Source organism: Bufo bufo, chromosome 5, assembly GCF_905171765.1.
Source record: "Bufo bufo chromosome 5, aBufBuf1.1, whole genome shotgun sequence".
Classification (NCBI taxonomy): domain Eukaryota; kingdom Metazoa; phylum Chordata; class Amphibia; order Anura; family Bufonidae; genus Bufo; species Bufo bufo.
Window position 1 is genome coordinate 251575025 of NC_053393.1, and position 20525 is coordinate 251595549.

General features: G+C 41.9%; 1 protein-coding gene across 2 annotated transcripts in view; it reads left to right on the forward strand.

The window, feature by feature from the left end:
• The window catches only part of PKD1L1 (polycystin 1 like 1, transient receptor potential channel interacting), a 492422-nt gene that overhangs the window by 185709 nt on the left and 286188 nt on the right, over positions 1 to 20525 (forward strand). For both annotated transcript variants that reach the window (XM_040432599.1, XM_040432598.1), the window contains exons 27-33: positions 1741 to 1893; positions 3715 to 3792; positions 9769 to 9911; positions 13654 to 13774; positions 14155 to 14278; positions 14352 to 14547; positions 15281 to 15337. In XM_040432599.1, the coding sequence (XP_040288533.1) occupies positions 1741 to 1893; positions 3715 to 3792; positions 9769 to 9911; positions 13654 to 13774; positions 14155 to 14278; positions 14352 to 14547; positions 15281 to 15337 (872 nt within the window). The remainder of the gene's footprint in view (positions 1 to 1740; positions 1894 to 3714; positions 3793 to 9768; positions 9912 to 13653; positions 13775 to 14154; positions 14279 to 14351; positions 14548 to 15280; positions 15338 to 20525) is intronic.

Below are 20525 nucleotides of genomic sequence, written 5' to 3' on the forward strand. Positions count from 1 at the left end.
GTGATCTTATGAACATGCAAAAGTCAATTTATTTCAGTAATGCAAATTAAAAGGAATTGCATTAATGCAGCTTAAAATTAGAATTTTGTGAAAAGGTTCAATATTCTAGGCTCAAAGTGTCACACTCTAGTCAGCTAATTAATCCATACCCCCTGAGGGTACCTCAAAATTGTGACTTTGGGCTTTCATAAGCTGTAAGCCATAGTCATCCAAATTATAACAAATAAAGGCTGGGAATATCTTGCTTTGCATATAATGAGTCTATCTCATATGTTAGTTTCACCTTTTAAAGGGAACCTGTCGCCAGCAGTACCTCGTAGCAGCCTGTTAATAATCCTATATTTCTTCCTGTAGTCCGATGCTGCGTAAGTTAAAAAAACACAGTTTATTTCTCCATCAGCACTATAGTGCCGGCCAGCTTGAAGTCAAGGGGGCAGCGGTCTCCTTGCTTCAAGTCAAGGTAACCACGCCCCCTAACTGTCCCCTATTGCCTGAGAGTGACAGCCTGCAGTGCGGCTGCGATTCCCCAAGTCTCGCGCATGCGCATTGCGCCGCTGAAGTAATCCGGTGAGTAATCTGGCTGTGCAAGAACTGGGATGTTTTCCGATTCCAGAAATTGTGTACAGATCCGTGCAATATGGGACTGTGCATTATCATGCTGCAACATGAGGTGATGGTCGTGGATGAATGGCACAACAATGGGCCTCAGGATCTCGTCACGGTATCTCTGTGCATTCAAAATGCCATCAATAAAATGCACCTGTGTTCGTTGTCCAAAACATATGCCTTCCCATACCCTAACCCCACTGCCACAATGGGCCACTCGATCCACAACGTTAATGTCGGCAAACCGCTCACCCACACGACGCCACACACGCTGTCTGCCATCTGCCCTGAACAGTGAAAACCGGGACTCATCCATGAACAGAACACCTCTCCAACGTGCATGACGCCATCGAATGTGAGCATTTGCCCACACAAGTCGGTTACGACGACGGACTGCAGTCAGGTCCAGACCCCGATGAGGACGACGAGCATGAAGATGAGCTTCTCTGAGACGGTTTCTGACAGTTTGTGCAGAAATTCTTTGGTTATGCAAACCGATTGTTGCTGCAGCTGTCTGTGTGGCTGGATGTGGAGGTCCTGGGCTGGTGTGGTTACACGTGGACTGCGGTTGTGAGGCCAGTTGGATGTACTGCAAAATTCTCTGAAACGCCTTTGGAGATGGCTTATGGTAGAGAAATGAACATTCATTGCACGGGCAACAGCTCTGGTAGACATTCCTGCAGTCAGCATGCCAATTGCACGCCCCCTCAAATGTTGCGACATCTGTGGCATTGTCCTGTGTGATCAAACTGCACATTTCAGAGTGGACTTTTGTTGTGGGCAGTCTAAGGCACACCTGTGCAATATTCATGCTGTCTAATCAGCACCTTGATATGCCACACCTGTGAGGTGGGATAGATTATCTCGGCAAAGGAGAAGTGCTCACTAACACAGATTGTGAACAATATTTGAGTGTAATGGGTCTTTTGTGTATGTAGAAAATGTTTCAGATCTTTGAGTTCAGCTCATGCAAAATGGGAGCAAAACTGAAAGTGTTGCGTTTATATATTTTTGGTCAGTGTAATTACTCTAATGTATAATTTATCTGGGAAAGTTTGAACTTAATGAATCTGTGTAATTTTTTTACCTCATATAAAAATATATTTTTATTTAATTTTTTATATCTTTTCCAAGGTGAATCTGATGTTGCATATGGCTTTTCAAATGAATATACAGCTGGTGATAACTTTGTGGATCTGTTATTTCCAGCACCAAATATTTCACCTATGATTAACTGGTTAAAACTTCCAATTAGTCATGACATATTTAGCAGTTATACTACATCAGGTATGCTGTTTTACGTACTTGAAATGTAAATGTTTTTTCTATTATAAATCAGAAATCTACTTTGTGTTAACTAAAAGCTTGTTTTAGGGTTTAGTGTACATACCAGCAATGGTCTGTAGATCTCTTCCTTTCTGTTGATGATGCAGTGTGCCCTTATTTTTGGGTGATCACTTATAAATGTACATTCACAGATATTTGTGAATAGAGATGAGCAAATCTGTGACAATTTGCTTGGTGAGTGTTCTCCCAATCGTGCAGGCACACATATGGGTCCTTTCACACTTGCATCAAAGTTTTCCGGTATTGAATTCCGTCCTAGGGGCTCAATACTGAAAAAAAATGATCATTTTAATCCTAATGCATTTTGAATGGAAAGTAATCCGTTCAGGATGCATCAGGATGTCTTCATTTCAGTCCTTTTACGGTATCTGGACAGAGAAAAAACCGCAGCATGCTGCATTTTTCTCTCCGGCCAAAAATCCTGAACACTTGGATCCGGCATTTTTTTCCATTGGAATGTATTAGTGCCAGATCTGGCATTAAAATTGCCGCATTGACGGATCCAGTCTTCCGGTCTGTGCATACGACTACCTTTAACAATGTAAATGTAAAATAAATAATTTCCGGATCCGTTTTTCCAGATGACACCGGAGAGACGGATCCGGTATTGCAATGCATTTGTGAGACGGATCCGCATCCGGATCCGTCTACAAATAGTGTCCATTTGCATACAGATTGCCTGATCCGGCAGGCAGTTCTGGCGACGGAACTGCTTGCCGGAATCCAGCAACGCAAGTGTGAAAGTACCCTTACTTTATGTGCATGCACCACCTGTGATCTTCTGTTGCCAGCGGCTTCGTTAGGCTACTTTCACACTAGCGTTCGGAGCGGATCCGTCTGATGTGTCATCAGACGGATCCGCTCCGATAATGCAGACGTTCGCATCCGTTCAGAACGGATGCGTCTGCATTAAAACTTAGAAAATTTTCTAAGTGTGAAAGTTGTCTGAGCGGATCCGTTCAGACTTTACATTGTAAGTCAATGGGGAACGGATCCGCTTGAAGATTGAGCCATATGGTGTCATCTTCAAGCGGATCCGCCCCCATTGACTTACATTGTAAGTCTGGACGGATCCGCTCGCCTCCGCACGGCCAGGCGGACACCCGAACGCTGCAAGCAGCGTTCAGGTGTCCGCTCACTGAGCGGAGCGGAGGCTGAACGCTGCCAGGCGGATGCATTCTCAGTGGATCCGCCTCCACTGAGAATGCATTAGGGCCAGACGGATGCGTTCAGGGCCGCTCGTGAGCCCCTTCAAACGGTGCGCACGAGCGGACACCCGAACGCTAGTGGGAAAGTAGCCTTAGCTGAATTGCTCATGCTGCTGGTTAGAAACATTTTATATAATAAATGGTTACCATATGTCTTTTCACTTAGATTAATTACAGTATGTACTGTACCTATGAGGCCCCATATACATAAGAAAAACATTGGCAGAACCTGCTGATTTCTGTGGGACTGGCTAATGATGTCAGGGCAAAAATGGAATTTCAATTCAGATCCATCTAATAGGATATAAATTACTACCTACTGGTTTCTGGCTACCACTTACTCTCCAGAATGCAGTTAGTTGAACCAAACATGTATGTGTATGAGGGAGTCACGAGAGATGCTTGTTTGGCTGATAGCTGTTGAAGGTGTATAGGTACCTTACACAATTTCTAAATGCCCTTTAATAACATTTTATAAAAATAAAAAAAAGACCTGAATAGACGTTTTGTTTCACTGAGCTTTTGTAACAATTATTAATCATTCTTTTATCAGGTATTTCTTCTCAGATTATTAAACTCAGACCCTTTATTTTGAAGCCTAGCAAGATGTATATGCTGGATGTTACTTTGGGTGAGTGTCTTCCTCAATCATTGTCTTTAAGCCTGACATTTATCAGGTAATCAATAGAAGTATAATTTCTTTAGTAATGCCATCATATATGTCCCTGTCAATCAAGGGGAAGTGCCCAGATCAGAGGGGTGTTACAAAAGTGGTTCTCAAAGGGTTTCATCCAGCCCCTTGATGCTCAAAATCGGCTAATTTACATATTGGCAAAAAAAAAGCAGATATCTTGAGAACCGTTCTACGCAGGAGCGGACTGGCCCACAGGGGAATCCCACGGTGGGCCCCTGAGAAAGGCGGGCCCCCTGTCCTCCAGCATAGCATCTCAAATAACCTATATCAATAAATGTGAAGTGACCCACGCCTATTTTGCGAGCATTACGCGAATATTACATTGCCGATTTTTCGCAATCAAGAAAATAATCTCGAATTCCCGAATATATGACGAATATTCACCCAAAAATTTGTGAAATATCGCAAATTCTAATATAGCCCCTGCCGCTCATCACTATTTTGAAGTTGTTGCAGAGACTTCCATAATGAATCATCTTGTAGCGTCTTGTTGCTGTCTGCCTCTGTGTGGGCAGGTAATATTTGCATGTCGCTGTACAGTGGGCCCCCAGAATGAATTTTACTGGTGGGCCCTAGGCATTCCAGTCCGACACTGGCTCTACCTATAGTGGGGACGAAAGTATTGTTTTGATCAGCGTGCTCAACCCTACCAAGCAATGTGCCTGGTTTAATATAGTTGATCATGCTGACAGATGATCTTTAATCTCTTAAACTCCACTTTTATACTTTCTGTGCCTGCCCTCGGTTACCTCCTGTGCAGAAATATTTGCATAAAAACCTCCATAACCTAGGAATTCAGCAGTCTTCAGAACCATTGTTCTGACCTCACATTCTAGCCCTAGAACAGCAGGAGGGAACCATACACACTGCCATAAACCAATAGCTGAATGGATTTTGTTGCCCATCCTACAGATATATCCCCTCATCATGCCAGAAAACCTTGGCACATACAGCAGACTAAAACCTACTATACACATGAGAGAATGGTCGCATTGCAGCAACATGTCAGACCAAAATAGGTGACCAGGGAGTCCGTTTTTAAAACAAACATATTCCCTGGTTCCCTCTAACAGTAATGACAAGCATTATCACGGCTAAAAGAAAGGAAAGAAGTAATTATAAAGATGGCATAGAAGGAGGGCATTTGTTATAATGGATGGATGAAGAATTGCTCCTAGATAGTGGCTATGATGGATGATTCGGATACATATCTAAACTTGGTAGCTAATTCCACCTTCAGATTTCAACTAGCATTGTCATCATGACTGTTAGATGAGTTTTCCATAGGTGTTATAACACAAAAAGAGAATATCTTTGTTTAGGACCCAATAGCCCACATACAACATGCCCTTCCTAAAATTCATATGAGAATTTTTCCCCCTCTTCGATGTGTCCCATAGTGTCTGGGATTGGCTGTGAGAGTGGCCTGATTCCCACTTACAGCCTCTTTTACAGAGGTTACCTGGGCACACAGGACACATGGGAAACATTTTGTGTGTTTTTTATAATATGTAATGGTTAGAACAATCATTGGTTAAAAGAGTTGTTGAGTCTTTTAAAACATAATTAAAGCAGTGGTACTGCTGGTTTATTGTTTTATATCACTGTTGTTATATTTTTATGTTTGTTCAGTAAAAATGTATATTTACTAATAGCTGTCAAATCCAAATAGATAATCTTGCATACACATGTTTAATATGTTTGAAACAGTACCTGATGTGGGACTGAGGTTCCCTCCTCTTGGAAAACATAAGGGGCAGTTATTGGTAAAGTGTTTTTAAGTATGTAAGAAGTAGATACATTTACCGTTAAGAATGTGTCCTACGTTTGAAATGTACCCAGGGTCTTCAGCCACTATGGACTTGTTTCTGTGGATTTTAATTCTGATTAAATAAAAATTGGCAACTGCCTTTTATCATATGCTGGATCATGTTACATTTTTAAATATTGTATTAATAGTTTAACCCTTAGGATACCTGAGGTTTGTGCGTTTTCATTTTTCATCCCTGTCTTCCTGGAGCCATAGCTTTTGTTTTATTTTTCCATTCACATATCCTTATGAGGGTTTGTTTTTTGAGGGACAAGTTATACTTGGTTTTTTTTTCCGACTCCTTGGGCTCGCTTGTGAACAAATTTGTACTTTCTGCATTTTTACACCACTCACTCAAGTTTGAATTATGGGTGGGAAAATTGGTGTGGTTATCTATGTTAATGAGTTTTTTTAACCCCTTTGCAACCTCCAGCATATATGTACGCTGAAAGTGCGTCTTTAAACATGGCGTCCACTAACGTATGCAGCGGATACCATAGCTGCTAGGTTTATGCTGTTTCAAACAGCAAAGACCCTCAGTACATGTATGTGATCAGCCATAATGCTGATCTCATACATTTCACCTCTCGGATGCCATGGTCAAATGTGACCACAGCATCTGAACAATCCGGAAGCAGGAGCCACCCGCTTCTGCTCCCGTAACAACGTTCCCCGTCTGAGATCGGGGAACCTGTTATGCTGAACTAATAGACTGAAGCCTCAAGCAGGCTTTCGCAGTTGTTAGTGAAATATACCAATACAGGCCACTAGGTGACAGCACTGTATTGTTATATTGAAAATTAGGTGTTGAATGATGGCTATATAGCCATCAATGAACACAATGGGCAATCTAATGATTACCAGTTATAGTCACCCAGGGTAAAAAAAAGTATATACAGTAAATTTATATATGCAAGTTCAAATCCGCCCTTTCCACTAAATAAAAATACTTAAAGGGTTTCTATCACTTCGTATGCCATAATTAGCTCTCAGACACTAGCGATCCGCTAGTGTCTGCTCTGGCCAACCATCCTAATATAAGAGCTTTTTGGGCAGCCGTTTTGCTAAAAAAATAACTTTTATAAATATGCTAATGAGCCTCTAGGTGCTATGTGGGCGTCATTAGCACCTAGAGGCTCCGTCTACCTTCATACACAGCCACCGCCCAGCGCGTCCCTCCAGCCCGCCCATCTCCTGATGAATGCGATCCTCCGTGTGACGCAACGGACGAATTCTCGCGCATGCGCCGTGCGCGGCTGTATTCGGCGCATGCGCAGAGAATGTCTGACCGCTTCCCTGCTCAGACATCTCCACTGCGCCTGCGCCGATGATGCACTATGACATCATCGGCGCAGGCGCAGTGGAGATGTCTGAGCAGGGAAGCGGTCAGACATTCTCTGCGCATGCGCCGAATACAGCCGCGCACGGCGCATGCGCGAGAATTCGTCCGTTGCGTCACACGGAGGATCGCATTCATCAGGAGATGGGCGGGCTGGAGGGACGCGCTGGGCGGTGGCTGTGTATGAAGGTAGACGGAGCCTCTAGGTGCTAATGACGCCCAAATAGCACCTAGAGGCTCATTAGCATATTTATAAAAGTTATTTTTTTAGCAAAACGGCTGCCCAAAAAGCTCTTATATTAGGATGGTTGGCCAGAGCAGACACTAGCGGATCGCTAGTGTCTGAGAGCTAATTATGGCATACGAAGTGATAGAAACCCTTTAACCAGTAAAAAAAAATACATATCATGGGCATTGCCATGTGCAAAAACGTCCGTACTATTAAAATATAACAATATTAATCCCATACAACGAATAACATAACGGAAAAAAAAAGTGCCCAATTCACTAATTTTTGTCACTGCAACTCCTCAATTTTTTTTAATAAAAAGTTAGGAAAAAGTCACACTTACTTCAAAATGTTATCAGTAAAAAGTACAGATTGCCCCGCACAAAATTAGCCCTCACACAGCTCCATACGCATAAATGTAAAAAAGTTATAGCGGTCAGACTACAGTGATAAAAGAAGGCATTATTTTTCCAATTCCACCCCATCTGGATTTTTTCCCCCACTTCCCACTATATTGTATGCAACCATAAATGGTGTCATTAGAAATTACAACGTGTCCCGCAAATAATAAACCTTCATAAAGCTATGTGAATGGAAAAATAAAGCGGGGAGTGAAAAACAAAAATGTTAAAACGGAAAATCGTCCAGTTCTCTAAGGGTTAAAGAGAACTTTTCTAGACAAAAGTGTTAGGTTTAAGGCCTCATGCACATGACCGTTGTTGGGTTCCGTGTCCGTTGTTCCGTTCTCCGTCATTTTCTGCGGACCCATTGACTTTCAATGGGTCCGTTGAAAACTCGGAAAATGCACCGTTTGTCATCCGCGTCCGTGATCCGTGTTTCAAGTCTGTCAAAAAAATATGACCTGTCCTATTTTTTTCACGGACAATGGTTCGTGGACCCATTCAAGTCAATGGGTCCGTGAAAAAACAGAGGCACACAAGATTGTCATCGGAACCCTGTTTTGCGGACCGTGAAAAAATACTGTCGTGTGCATGAGGCCTAAAGATAAGCCAAATTTATTAAACACCATGCAGTTTTTGATAAATGTGATATAAAGTATGCCAAAAGAGAGCTTATTTTGAGATGCAAACTACTGGTAGCACTCGAACAGAAAAGCAAGATTAAACTTTGCTAAAAAAATTCAAAAAAAGCTCGGGAACAAAACTCTTTGGACAGATGAAACCAAGAATAACTTGTAGCAGAATGATGGGAAGAGGACAGTTATAAAGAGGGAAAGAAGAGCACATGATACAAAGCATACCCCATAATCTGTTGAGGTTGAGGCAGCATTATGCCATGGATGTATATGGCTGCCAATGAAACTGAGTCATTGGTGTTAATTGATGATGTGACTGAATATTGATATAGTAGGATGGATTCTGAAATGAAAAAAAATAATAATACTGATGGATAGCATACAGCTAAAGCAACCCAATATGGAAGACTCTTTAATGGTCAAGTCAATCAATTGATTTCAATCTGATTGAGAATACATTTCAATACCTGAAGACAAAATTGAAAACAGAAAGACATACAGTAAATAGCAACTGAAGATGGCAGTAGTAAAGGCCTGGCAAAGCATCTCAAGGGGAAAAAATAAGCATTTGGTGATTTCCATGCTTTTCTGGCTTCAGGCAGTCCTTAACTGCAAAGAATTAGCATCAGAGTGTTAAAAATAAATGTTAGTGTTAAAATTAAATATTATATCTTTATAATTATATTAATGTACTTTTTTTTTTAAATGGCGGTACGATGTAAAAATGTCTATAATTCCTAAAGAGTTAATGCAATATGTTTGTAAAACCTTTTGAACTAAAGCTGAAAGTGTGCACTTCAATCAAATTTGATAGCTTAAAGAGGACCTTTCATCAGTCCAAACATTGTGAACTAAGTGTCATGATATATACAGCGGCACCCAGGGATCTCACTGCACTTACTATTATCCCTTGGCGCTGCTCCGTTCTCCCGCTATGCCCTTCGGTATGTTCGGTCACTTGGTTATAGTAGGAGGAGACTGCCCTTGTTCTCCTGGGCGTCTCCTTCTCCCAGGCTGTAGCGCTGGCGAATCGCAGCGCAGAGCTCACAGCCTGGGAGAAAAAAACCTCCCAGGCTGTGAGCTCTGTGCTGCGATTGGCCAGCGCTACAGCCTGGGAGAAGAAGACGCCCAGGAGAACAAGGGCAGTCTCCTCCTACTATAACCAAGTCCCCTAAGTCTCCGCCTACTAAAACCAAGTGATCAAAGATACCGGAGGGCATAGCAGGAGAATGGAGCGGTGCCCAGGGATAATAGTAAGTGCAGTGAGATCCCTGGGCGCCGCTGTACAGATCATGACACTTAGTTCACAATGTTTGGACCGATGAAAGGTCCTCTTTAAGTTTCATATCCACTGTGGTCGAGTATAGAGGCTAAATTCAGAGAATTCTGTCACTATCAAAAAAATTCTAAATCCGACTGCATTGCATCTAAGTAGTTTCAATTTTTTTTTAGGCCACATGGCCCTGCTGAAGAATGACTTGTTTTTCTAACTTTTTTAGAATCACGTGGACACAAGATGGGAAGGTCACAATTATACTTTACAGTAAACGAAATGTCACACAAAATGACTTGTCAGGTGCAACCCAAAAGCGGTATTGAGGTGTTCACAGTTTTTAGCATCTTCTGCACATCGGGAAAAGAGGTATATGACTTGAATGTATATAGAGGTGTATGCCAGTACATTAGTCTGTTTACTAATAGTACACATTCAGGTGTTAGGGCATAGCCAAATAGGTATAACAACAGGAAATCTAGTCAGAAGGGTCTCCTTTAATTCTCATGGTAGATATGGGTCTCAATTGGATTATGGGGTTCCCACTTAAAGGGGTATTCTGGTAAGTTCAAGTTTCCTCCTTTCCACAGGATAGGGGATAACTTTAAGATCGGTGGGGGTCCTACAGTTGTTTTTGCAGTGTTCAGTGTGAGCTAAAAATGAAAAATGGCAACCTTATTCTGCAGTCCAGTATGATTATGATGATACCAAATTTAGATTGTTTTTTTTATAGTTCTCTACTATTTTTAAAATATCATTTTATGACTTTTTAATCACTTTTTATTCAGTTTTTTTTAGGGGGTGAGGTGCCTAAAAGCAGCCTCGACGCCTTCACAAGGTTAGAACCCTGTGATTTTGCTGCAGGGACTACGATTGAAAGATAGAATGAGCCCCCTCCCACTGTGTGACCACTCAGGTGCTGAGGTCACTATTGACCATGGCAATCTGAGGAAATGGCTGGGTTCTGAGTTAGAGATCATGATCCTTGTAGCTGACAAATGACCTTTGAGCTATTTGGTTGTTGCTAATAAATGTTGTGATTGTAGCATTTAATCAGCTAATAATAAAAAATGCATATGCAGCAAAGTACCCAAAAAATGATTGCAGCAAAATCATTCCTACTTTTGTATGCAAGCACATACAGTATGTATAGTAATGAGCCTGTAAACAGTAATAAAAGTACAGTGGTGTTTGAATTGTAACTATGCTTGTTTGTAAAGTTCAGTATTCAGGAGTATTAAAGTAGTGCATGGAAGTTTGTGAACCCTTCAGAACTTTCTGTATTTCTGCATAGATTTGACCAAAAGCTACAGCACATTTTCACAGAAGTTAGACTTGGTCATTTATTTATTGAAGAAAAAGATTAGAGATGAGTTAATTTCATATTTTGAAATTCGTTCACGCTTCCTTTACTGGTAAAAGGTGAATTGCGTTATGGATTCAATTCTATGACTGAATGCATAACGGAATGCCTTTAGAGGAATTTCATTATTCATGCCGTCATAATAGAAGTCTATGGGCTGCATAACGGATCAATCCCGTTTCCGTTATGCAGGGGAGTCCTCTCCTGCATAACGGGACGGATCCGTTATGCAGCCCATAGACTTCTATTATGACGGCATGAATAATGAAATGCCTCTAAAGGCATTCCGTTATGCATTCAGTCATAGAATTGAATCCATAACGCAATTCACCTTTTACCAGTAAATGAAGCGTGAATGAAATTTGCTCATCTCTAAAAATGATCCAATATCACATGTACGTAAGTGGCCATTCTAAAACATTAACTTTATTATTCTTTATTAATTCTTTGGTAGATTGTGTTCTCTTGAGATTTAGCTCACGAACAGATGTCTTGACATTTTCCTTTAACCCCTTAGTGACCAGCCTGTTTTGGGCCTTACTGACCAAACATTTTTCTTCCTTTTTTCATTGTCGCGTTCCAAGAGCTATAACTTTTTTTTTTCCGTCTATATAGCTTGTTTAGAGCTTATTTTTTGCGGACCATTTTGGGGTACACATAACTTTTAGATTATTTTTTATTAACGCTTTCTGGGAGGGAGATGGGAAAAACAGCAATACTGCCACTGCGTTTTTGCATTATAAATTTTATGGCGTTCATTTTTCAGTATAAATACCATAATATCTTTATTCTCTGAGTCAGTACGGTTACAGTGATACCAAATACATATAGATTTTTTTTACGTTTTACTACTTTTTTGCAATAAAACCCCCTTTTTTTTTAAAGAAAAAAATGTTTTTGCAATTCCACATCCCAAGACCCATAACTTTTTTATTTTTCTTTATATGGAGTTGTGTGAGGGCTTGATTTTTGGGGGACGACTTGTATTTGTTATTGGTATCATTTTGGAGTAAATGGCGCTTTTATCGCTTGTTATTAAATTTTTTCGGTGGCAACTAAGAATAAATTAGCAATTCTGTCTTTTTTTTTTTTTTTACAGCGGTCACCGTAGGGGATAATTTACATGATATTTATGTAGTCTGGGCTGTTACGGACACAGCAATACCAAACATATGGGGATTTTTTGTTTGCAATTTTTTTTCATTGAAAAGCGTATTTTCAATGGAAAAAAAGCTTAATTTTTTAATGGAATTTTTGAATTTAGTTTTTTTTTTTAACCTTTTTTACCACTTAATAGTCCCTTAAGTCCCACAAGGACAGCTTTTTAATTACTTTTAAAATGCAATGCACTATCCATATAGTGCATTACATTTTAATGGCAATGCTATTCTGACATTGACCAGCAGGCTGCGCTGTAAATTACTGAAGGCTGGTCTGGGGCCTATATCAGACCCCAGGCAGCCTTCACACACATCAGCACCCCGCGATCGCATTTGCGGGGTACCGATGGAAGACAGAGGGAGTCCGCTCCCTCTGTCAGCACTTTACATGCGGCGGGCGCCATTGCCCACTACATGTAAAGTGTTAAACAGCCCGGATTAGCACTCCTGCTGGTCCAGGCTGTTAGAGCAGGGCCGCGGCTATCTTGTGAGAGCTGGGTCCCCACTCCCCGCTGCACGGGGGACCCGTGAAGCGCTTAGACTGGGCCAACGTAAAAAGCATAGGCCTAGCCTAAGGCCCTTAGTGACCACCATTAAAAAGGCATATGGGTGATCACTAAGGGGTTAAAGTTTGCTGGTATAATTGAGAATTAATTGTTCCATCAATGGTGGCAAACCTTTCTCAGCCAAGATGCAGCATAATAGGCCACCCTATAATACCACCACTGTGTTTCATAGATGGGATGATTTTTTAATGCTGGAATGCAATGTTTTCCTTTCTCCAAACATAATGCTTCTCAGTTAACAAAAATATATTTTTTTTTTCTCATTTGTCCACAAAGCATTGTGCCAATTGCCTACTGGCTTGTCCAGTGATCTTTAGCAAACAGCACATGAATATTAACATTACCTGAAGCGAGAGAGGCTTTTAGTTGCTTAGAGGTTACCTTGGCTTCTTTTGCGAACTTGCGGACTATCACACCCCTTGCTTTTGGCTTAATATTTGTTAGTTGACCACTCCTGGGAAGGTAATAATGGTCTTGATTTGTACACAATCTGTCTGACTGTGGATTGGTGAAATCCAAACTTTTAAGAGATTATTTTGTAACCTTTCTAAGCAAAATGATCATCAACCCGCTCATACCTGATTGTCATCCCATTGATTAAAAAACAGCTGACTCTAATTGCACATTCAAATCATCTGCTAATCCTAATGGTTCACATACCTTTGCCACTCTCCGACATGTGATATTGGATCATTTTCCTCAATACCGGTAAATGACCATTCTAATACTTTGACACATTTGTTATCTTCATCTACTTTTAGGACTTGTGTGAAAATCTGATATCGTTTTCAGTCAAATTTATGTAGGAATATAGAAAATTCTGAAGGGTTCACAAACTTTCAAGCACCACTGTATTCATTGTTTTGCCTCCAAGCTATAAGGACGTATAACAGTTTAGACCTTCTCACTTTTACCACACCAGTAATAGCATTGCCAGAAGAAAAAAAATTATATTTGATGTGTAAAATAAGGAGTATCAATAACATGGTGATGATGCATATCTTCTTGCTATTTCTGTTTAGGATCTCAACTATGAATTTAGTTACCAAGTAGGGGAATTATCAAGAAAGACTCTGTATAAAGGAAGAGACATTCAGTATTATTTTAATTTGCCCTCTGGTGATCCGTCTAGTGGATACCAAGGTAATAATTTTTATAATTCAATATATATTATGTATTTCCATCGAATGTTCAACCTGTTCTTTACAGCCTAAAATATCATGGTTTATATGGGGTGAGAGTGAGGACTGAAAATATAGTATGCCATCAAGGAAGTGTCTTATCATTTAAAACATAAAAACAAACATACAGTTGTACACTTTTGCATGATTTTTTTTAATAACATTATCTTTTTTATATAATGGCAAACATAAGCCAGTTGCGCACCCTTCCAAAAAATTAGAGACTTTAATATATCAAGAATATCAAGTATAAGGTGTTATGTAATTCAAGTAGATCTTTTTTTTTCAAAATTACCCCCATATACCTGATTTGTCCTTTTTTAAATGTGTCTTGTTTTTCAGTTACTGTTTTCACACAAATAACAAATATATATGGATCTCAAACACAGCAATGCCCAGTAAACGTGTCTGTGCTACCTATTGTCTTCAGCAACACATCTGATAACCTGTTGCCACAGCTGGAACTGTAAGTCTCTCGGAAGTTGTAAGAGGAAGTATCAAAGTTTGCTATTATCTTAACTTTGTTTTTCTTTGCATAGATTTCAAGAGAGCTTGACAAATCTTTCTACACTTGTGTTAATGGGAAATCACATTGAGATTCGAAACTATGTTGTATTGTTAACCACAGTCCTTAATCGACTTTATGAAGAGAACAGTAAAATGGCTTTTGAGCTACAATCAAAAATTAGAAACAAACTAATTTTCGTTGTTGAAGGCTTATCTTTTAGCAACCAGGTAAAGTGTTCTAATCTAGCTCTATAAATATATATGTATAGAACATAACAAGTATTGTGGAATTTCAAAATATTAAATGAATATATATTAATTCAACAAAATAGATAATTTTATTGTAACATTATAATTCTGATACCTTAAAGGGACTCTGTCACTAGGTAATTCATTGTTAAACCAGACCCAATACTCTGTAGGACTGGCTCAGCTGAAAGTAATGATACTTTTCAATTATCAATCCATTGCATCATTCTGGGGAAAAAGTACTAATATTTTAATTCATATGCAAGTGAGCAGTTACATACACCGTAGATGGGCCCAAGCCACCCTGTACAGGTTTGCTCCACTTACCTCTTCTGCCTGCCCCTCCCTCTCTTTCTGGATTGACAGGGCCAGGGGAGATGGCTATCGAGGAACCTGGTCGTTTAAATCAGTAAGGAGAGGAAGGGGCTGGCAGATTAAGCAGGAGAAGCAAAGGTACACAGGGTCTTGGACGTGCTCTCAGTGCACTTTTTCTCCAGAATGAAACAATGGATTAGAGAGTGAAAAGTATAATTACATCAATGAAATTCCCTACAGGTATACTTTAAAAAATTATGTGTTTTTAACAGAGATTATTTATTGGTACTGAACATATAAATCCCCAAAATAAGTAATCATAGTGAGTACTACTATATTGTAATAATTTAATTACAAACAAAACATCTTAATTTTTTGTTCAACATTTCCATTGTAGGATGAACTAAATGATATTGTCTCAATGCTGAGAGATCTCCTTAATACTACAAACCAGGTGCGTCTAACATTATAGCAAAAAAATTAAAATATGGGCTATCATAATATGGTGCCACCAAGGTCATTTCTGTGACAGTTGCTTCTCACAACAGCTGAGCCAAGATATACTCATGCTGGTGATGCTACGGAGGTTCGTCCCTGTCCCCGCCTGCCATTGGCTGCTCACACCGACACCGGATGTTTTCATCCGTGTGCAGGGAGAAGCAACAGCGGCAGTGCGAGGACCAGGAGGCAGCGCTGGGAGTGGGGACCGGGGTAAGTATATTCCGTGAGGGGACATTTTATACTCTTGGAGAACCCCTTTAATTCTGGTTACTCAATTCTCCAGGCTCCAACACTGTTCTGGCAATAATTTCCTGTTTCCATCAGCCCTGCTCATTACAGGGGTATTCTGGTTGTTAAACTGTGAGATCGGTGGGGGTCCTACTGTTGGGACCACACCAATTCCAAGAATGGGGTCCCCTGAAAGCCCCCTGAAATGAATGGAGCGGCAGGTTGGACATGCAAACATCTTTATAGGAGTTCCGGAAATAGCAGAGTACTGTACTCGGCTGTCTCCAAAACTCCTGTAAAGATAAATGGAAAGGCACGAGTGGCAGTGCACATGCTCAACCTGCCACTCCATTCATTTTGAGGGGTTCAGAGGCATAAGACGTTTCCATTTGAATTGTCATGATTGGTGGGAGTCCCAGTTGTAGGACCCAAACCAATGTACTAGTTATCCTCTAATTTTTAGCAACCGAATATGGAAAGTGTGCATGCTGTGATATCTATGACTAGGCCACTGTATATATACGTAGATAGATATAGATACATATCTCTCTCTCTCTACCTACATGTCCATATGAACAAAATGCTGGAATATGATACACACTACTCACAAAAATGCTTTTTACCAGTCGACTTATTGTCTGGTGAGGCCTGGCATCCCACTCTTCTTGAAGGGTGTCGCTCAGGTCATTGAGGTTCTGGGGTACAGAGTTATGAGCCTTTACCTGGTGACTCAGCTGATCCCCCAGGTTTTCAATGGGATTCAGGTCTGAAGAAAGTGCAGGTGACTCCATTTAAGGTACCCCAGTCTCCATCAGCTGTTCCCTAATGATACGACCTCGATAAGCTGGCACATTGTTGTCCAAGAAATTAGGCCTGTGTTGTTCATGCAGAGGCACAATGAATGGATTAATTATGTTATTTAAGTAGTATGGGCTTATCACACCACCAAAGGCTCGTCTGGTGACAATAGTTAGCACTCTCCTTGACATCTCCAATATTGTTGGCGGCCATAATTTCTGATCAGCGTGCATCAACTTTCATCAGTGAACAGCACTGAGGCCCCTGGTCCCTCATCCATTGTAGATTCTCCCTAGCCCATGCAAGATGATGACTCCTGTGGTCAGGTCGTCTAGCACGCAGACCATGCTGATGTAAACGGTTTCAAAAAGTCTGACATGACACTTGGGTGCCTTGAGTTGTGTGGCATTTATCCTCCGGTTTTGCAAGGTATTGTTCACGATGAAGCGGTCATCAGTCTGGGATGTGGCCAAAGGATGTCCACTTCTATGCCTTTCTGTGACTCTTCCAGTCTTACAGTAACTCTGTTGCAATGTGCTCATGACACTCTGTGACACTCTAAGCTCAATGTGTCACGGATGCGGTGTGGGTGGGAAACTCCACACCGAGCACAGGAGGAAAGAGGATAGGAACTAGGCCTGGAAACTAGGGTAAAGGAGAAGGTCACCTCCTAGAACAACTCTAATCCAAGTCCTGACTAACTATCAGTATGAACTGACCTCGTTGGTAGGAAAGTTCATACACAGGAACCTAGAGCCCTAACACACCCTGTAGGGCCCTGGTATAGTGACAGGACTTGAGACAACCTATTACTCCACCAGAAGGATGAACAGAAGTTTACCTCAGGCCAAGATCCAAAAGACAGGGAAATACAACAAACAAAATACAAATAGGGAAGACGACACTTAACTTCACGAGAAGCAAAGGCAGCGCCAATAGCTCAACCGAGATCCAACAACTAGATAGCCCAGAGTCCATAAACTGAAGCTAGCAGTAAAAAATAGGGGAAGTTAAATGACAAAACCAACGACACCTGCCAAAGGTGTGGTCATTAGAGATGGCCTTGCGGTTTGCCTAACGGTAGTTTTGCGGCGAACTTTGCTCGTTCACGATTCGGCGAACATATGGCAGTCTGCCGGCGCCATATTCTTTTGCATTGCGCCAAAATTTGACCCATGAAACATCCATGAGGTGGGACAGGACAGCCAATTGAGACGTTTCAGCACATGGATACACACCCTACCCTATAAATAAACCTGATCTGGCTGCCATTTTACATTCAGTCTTTTGCCAGTGTAGAGAGAGATTGCTGTGTGGAGCAGGGACAGACTGTTAGGGACAGCAAATGCTAGATAATAGGGCCACAAACATCCTTTTAAGGACTGGTATAGGTAGGTGTGCTATCAATAGGTGTGAAATACAGAGGGGTGTGATATACTTATTATACACTTTCTAACATAGAAGGTATATTATAGTGCATTTGTATTGTGCAGCAGTTGTGTGCAGTTCTGCTGCAATACTGCAGCTATACAGAGGGACAAACGCTATTGGAATAACTAATTGCAACTGGTATGATATACCAGTTGCCCCACAAAAAAACTGATTGAGGCAGGGGTGTGATATACCCATAATATAATTTCTATATAGTGAATTTGTATTGTGCAGCAGTTGTGTGCGGTTCTGCTGCAATACCGCAGCTATACAGAGGGACAAACGCTATTGGAACAACTAATTGCAACTGGTGTGATATACCAGTTGCCCCACAAAAAAACTGATTGAGGCAGGGGAGTGATATGCCTATAATATAATTTCTATATAGTGCATTTGTATTGTGCAGCAGTTGTGTGCGGTTCTGCTGAGATACCGCAGCTATACAGAGGGACAAATGCTATTGGAACAACTAATTGCAACTGGTGTGATATACCAGTTGCCCTCCAAAAAAACTGATTGAGGCAGGGGAGTGATATACCTATAATATAATTTCTATATAGTGCATTTGTATTGTGCAGCAGTTGTGTGCGGTTCTGCAGCGATACTGCAGCTATACAGAGGGACAAACGCTATTGGAACAACTAATTGCAACTGGTGTGATATACCAGTTGCCCCCCAAAAAACGGATTAAGGGGTGCGATATATACCTGCTTTCACAAAATACTGATTGAGTGGTGTGATACACCGGCTTCCACAAAATATTGATTGAGGGGTGTGATACACCAGCTATCACCAAATATAGATTGAGGCCTGCGATACACCAGCTTCCACCAAATATTGATTAAGGGATTTAATTTACCGGCTTCCAGCAAATACTCATTATTGGGTTCTATATACCTGTTTCCACAAAATACTGATAGAGGGGATTGATATACTGGCTTCCGCAAAATATTGATTGAGGCCTGCGATATACCTGCTTCCACAACTACTGCTCTTCTATAGGAACTTTGTCACAGGATCATTTTGAAAATTACAGGCAGAGGAAGAGGCAGGCCATTCTGCAGGGGTTGTAGGGGTCGGGCAGGTGCACCAGGCCGGAGCCTAAGTGGGAAGTTGGAGAAGGTGCGTGTGATTACGTCAAAGGATGCACTAGAGTTGGTTGAGTGGCTCAGTCAGCCTTCTGCTTCGGCACCCTCCTCATCCTCTGTATCAGCACCCTCCTCACTCTGCTGTGTGCACCCCCAAAGACACCACCACCACCACCACCATAGTCTCTCCACTCGAATCAGAGGAATTATTTTCCCATCCATTCCCAGACCTTACCGATGCGCAGCCATTCTTGGCATCGGATGAGGAAGAAGAGTTAGCAACGGTCGCCACCCAGCGGTCTGACGACAGTACCCAGATCAGCCCAAGGAGGGTGGTCCCCGCTGTTGCTGCCTACTCCGAGATCTCTAGTGTCAGTGGTGGTGAAGGTGACGATGATGACCTGTCGATGGACGTCACGTGGGTGCCCACAAGAGAGGAAGAGGAGGGGAGTTCAGAGGAAGAGAAAGAGCAGCAGATAGGGAGGAGAAGGAGGCAGAACTTGCAGTGCACAGGAGGCAAAAAGCAGACCGCAATTGTATCTGGAGCGAGCTTTCCAACATGCACGGTCACATCTTGTGCTCCCAGGATGCGGGCACATGGCTCCGTAGTGTGGGCTTTTTTTAACGTGTCAGCTGCTGAAAATAGTGTTGCCATCTGCAGTCTGTGCTGTCAACGCATAAGTTGCGGTAAGCTCAACACTCACCTAGGGACGAAGAAGGAACCTGGCCTCCCATCACTGAGCCCATTAGGAGCAACACCGTCAGAACCCACAAAGCCACACTCCCGGCACTCCACTTCCTGCCAAGAAGAGCAGGCTTTAAACTTTACTGGGATCCCTGGTGTTGTCCGTGGATGGGGGGGGGGGGGGGGGGAGACCAAGGACGACATTCTCCTGGGTGATGAGCAGGAGCCAGGTCGCTCCACCGCTTCCAATTTAGTGCAAATGGAGGACTTCATACTCCAGTGTTTGAAGAGGGACCACCGTATAAAAAGCATAAAGGGCAAGGACCAGTACTAGGTGACAATGTAAGACCCCGGTACAAACACAAAATGGCGGACATGTTACCAGCATCACAGAGGGCTGTCAGAATGCAGCATTTCCAGGCCTTGCTTCAAGAGATGCTGGATTCTGCTGTTGCGGCGCTGGCAGAGGAATTTCCACCCACAGAGAAACAGTTGCGGGTACCAATCCTACCGCGCATGCAAGAAGATGGCAGTTTGAAGATGTGTTGGACACTTCGGATATGAGATCATTCTTGCAGCCAACCCATCGACAGCAGCCCTCCGGATCCAGCCTCAGGGAACGCCTAGCCCGATAATGTCTGACTACATCTGGTTAACGGTTGATATGGACGCTCTGAGAAGCGAGGAACCCCTTTGACTACTGGATGTGCAGGCTTGACCTGTGGCCAGACCTGGCACAATTTGCCATGGAACTCTTGGCTTGACCCTCGTCACAGCAGGGGGGATCGTGACTGATAAGCGCACTCGCCTAGCTCACGACAGTGTGGACTACCTCACATTTCTAAAAATGAATGAGGCATGGATCTCGGAGGAATTCAACACCTGTGACGACCAGGTTTAATTGAATTTCA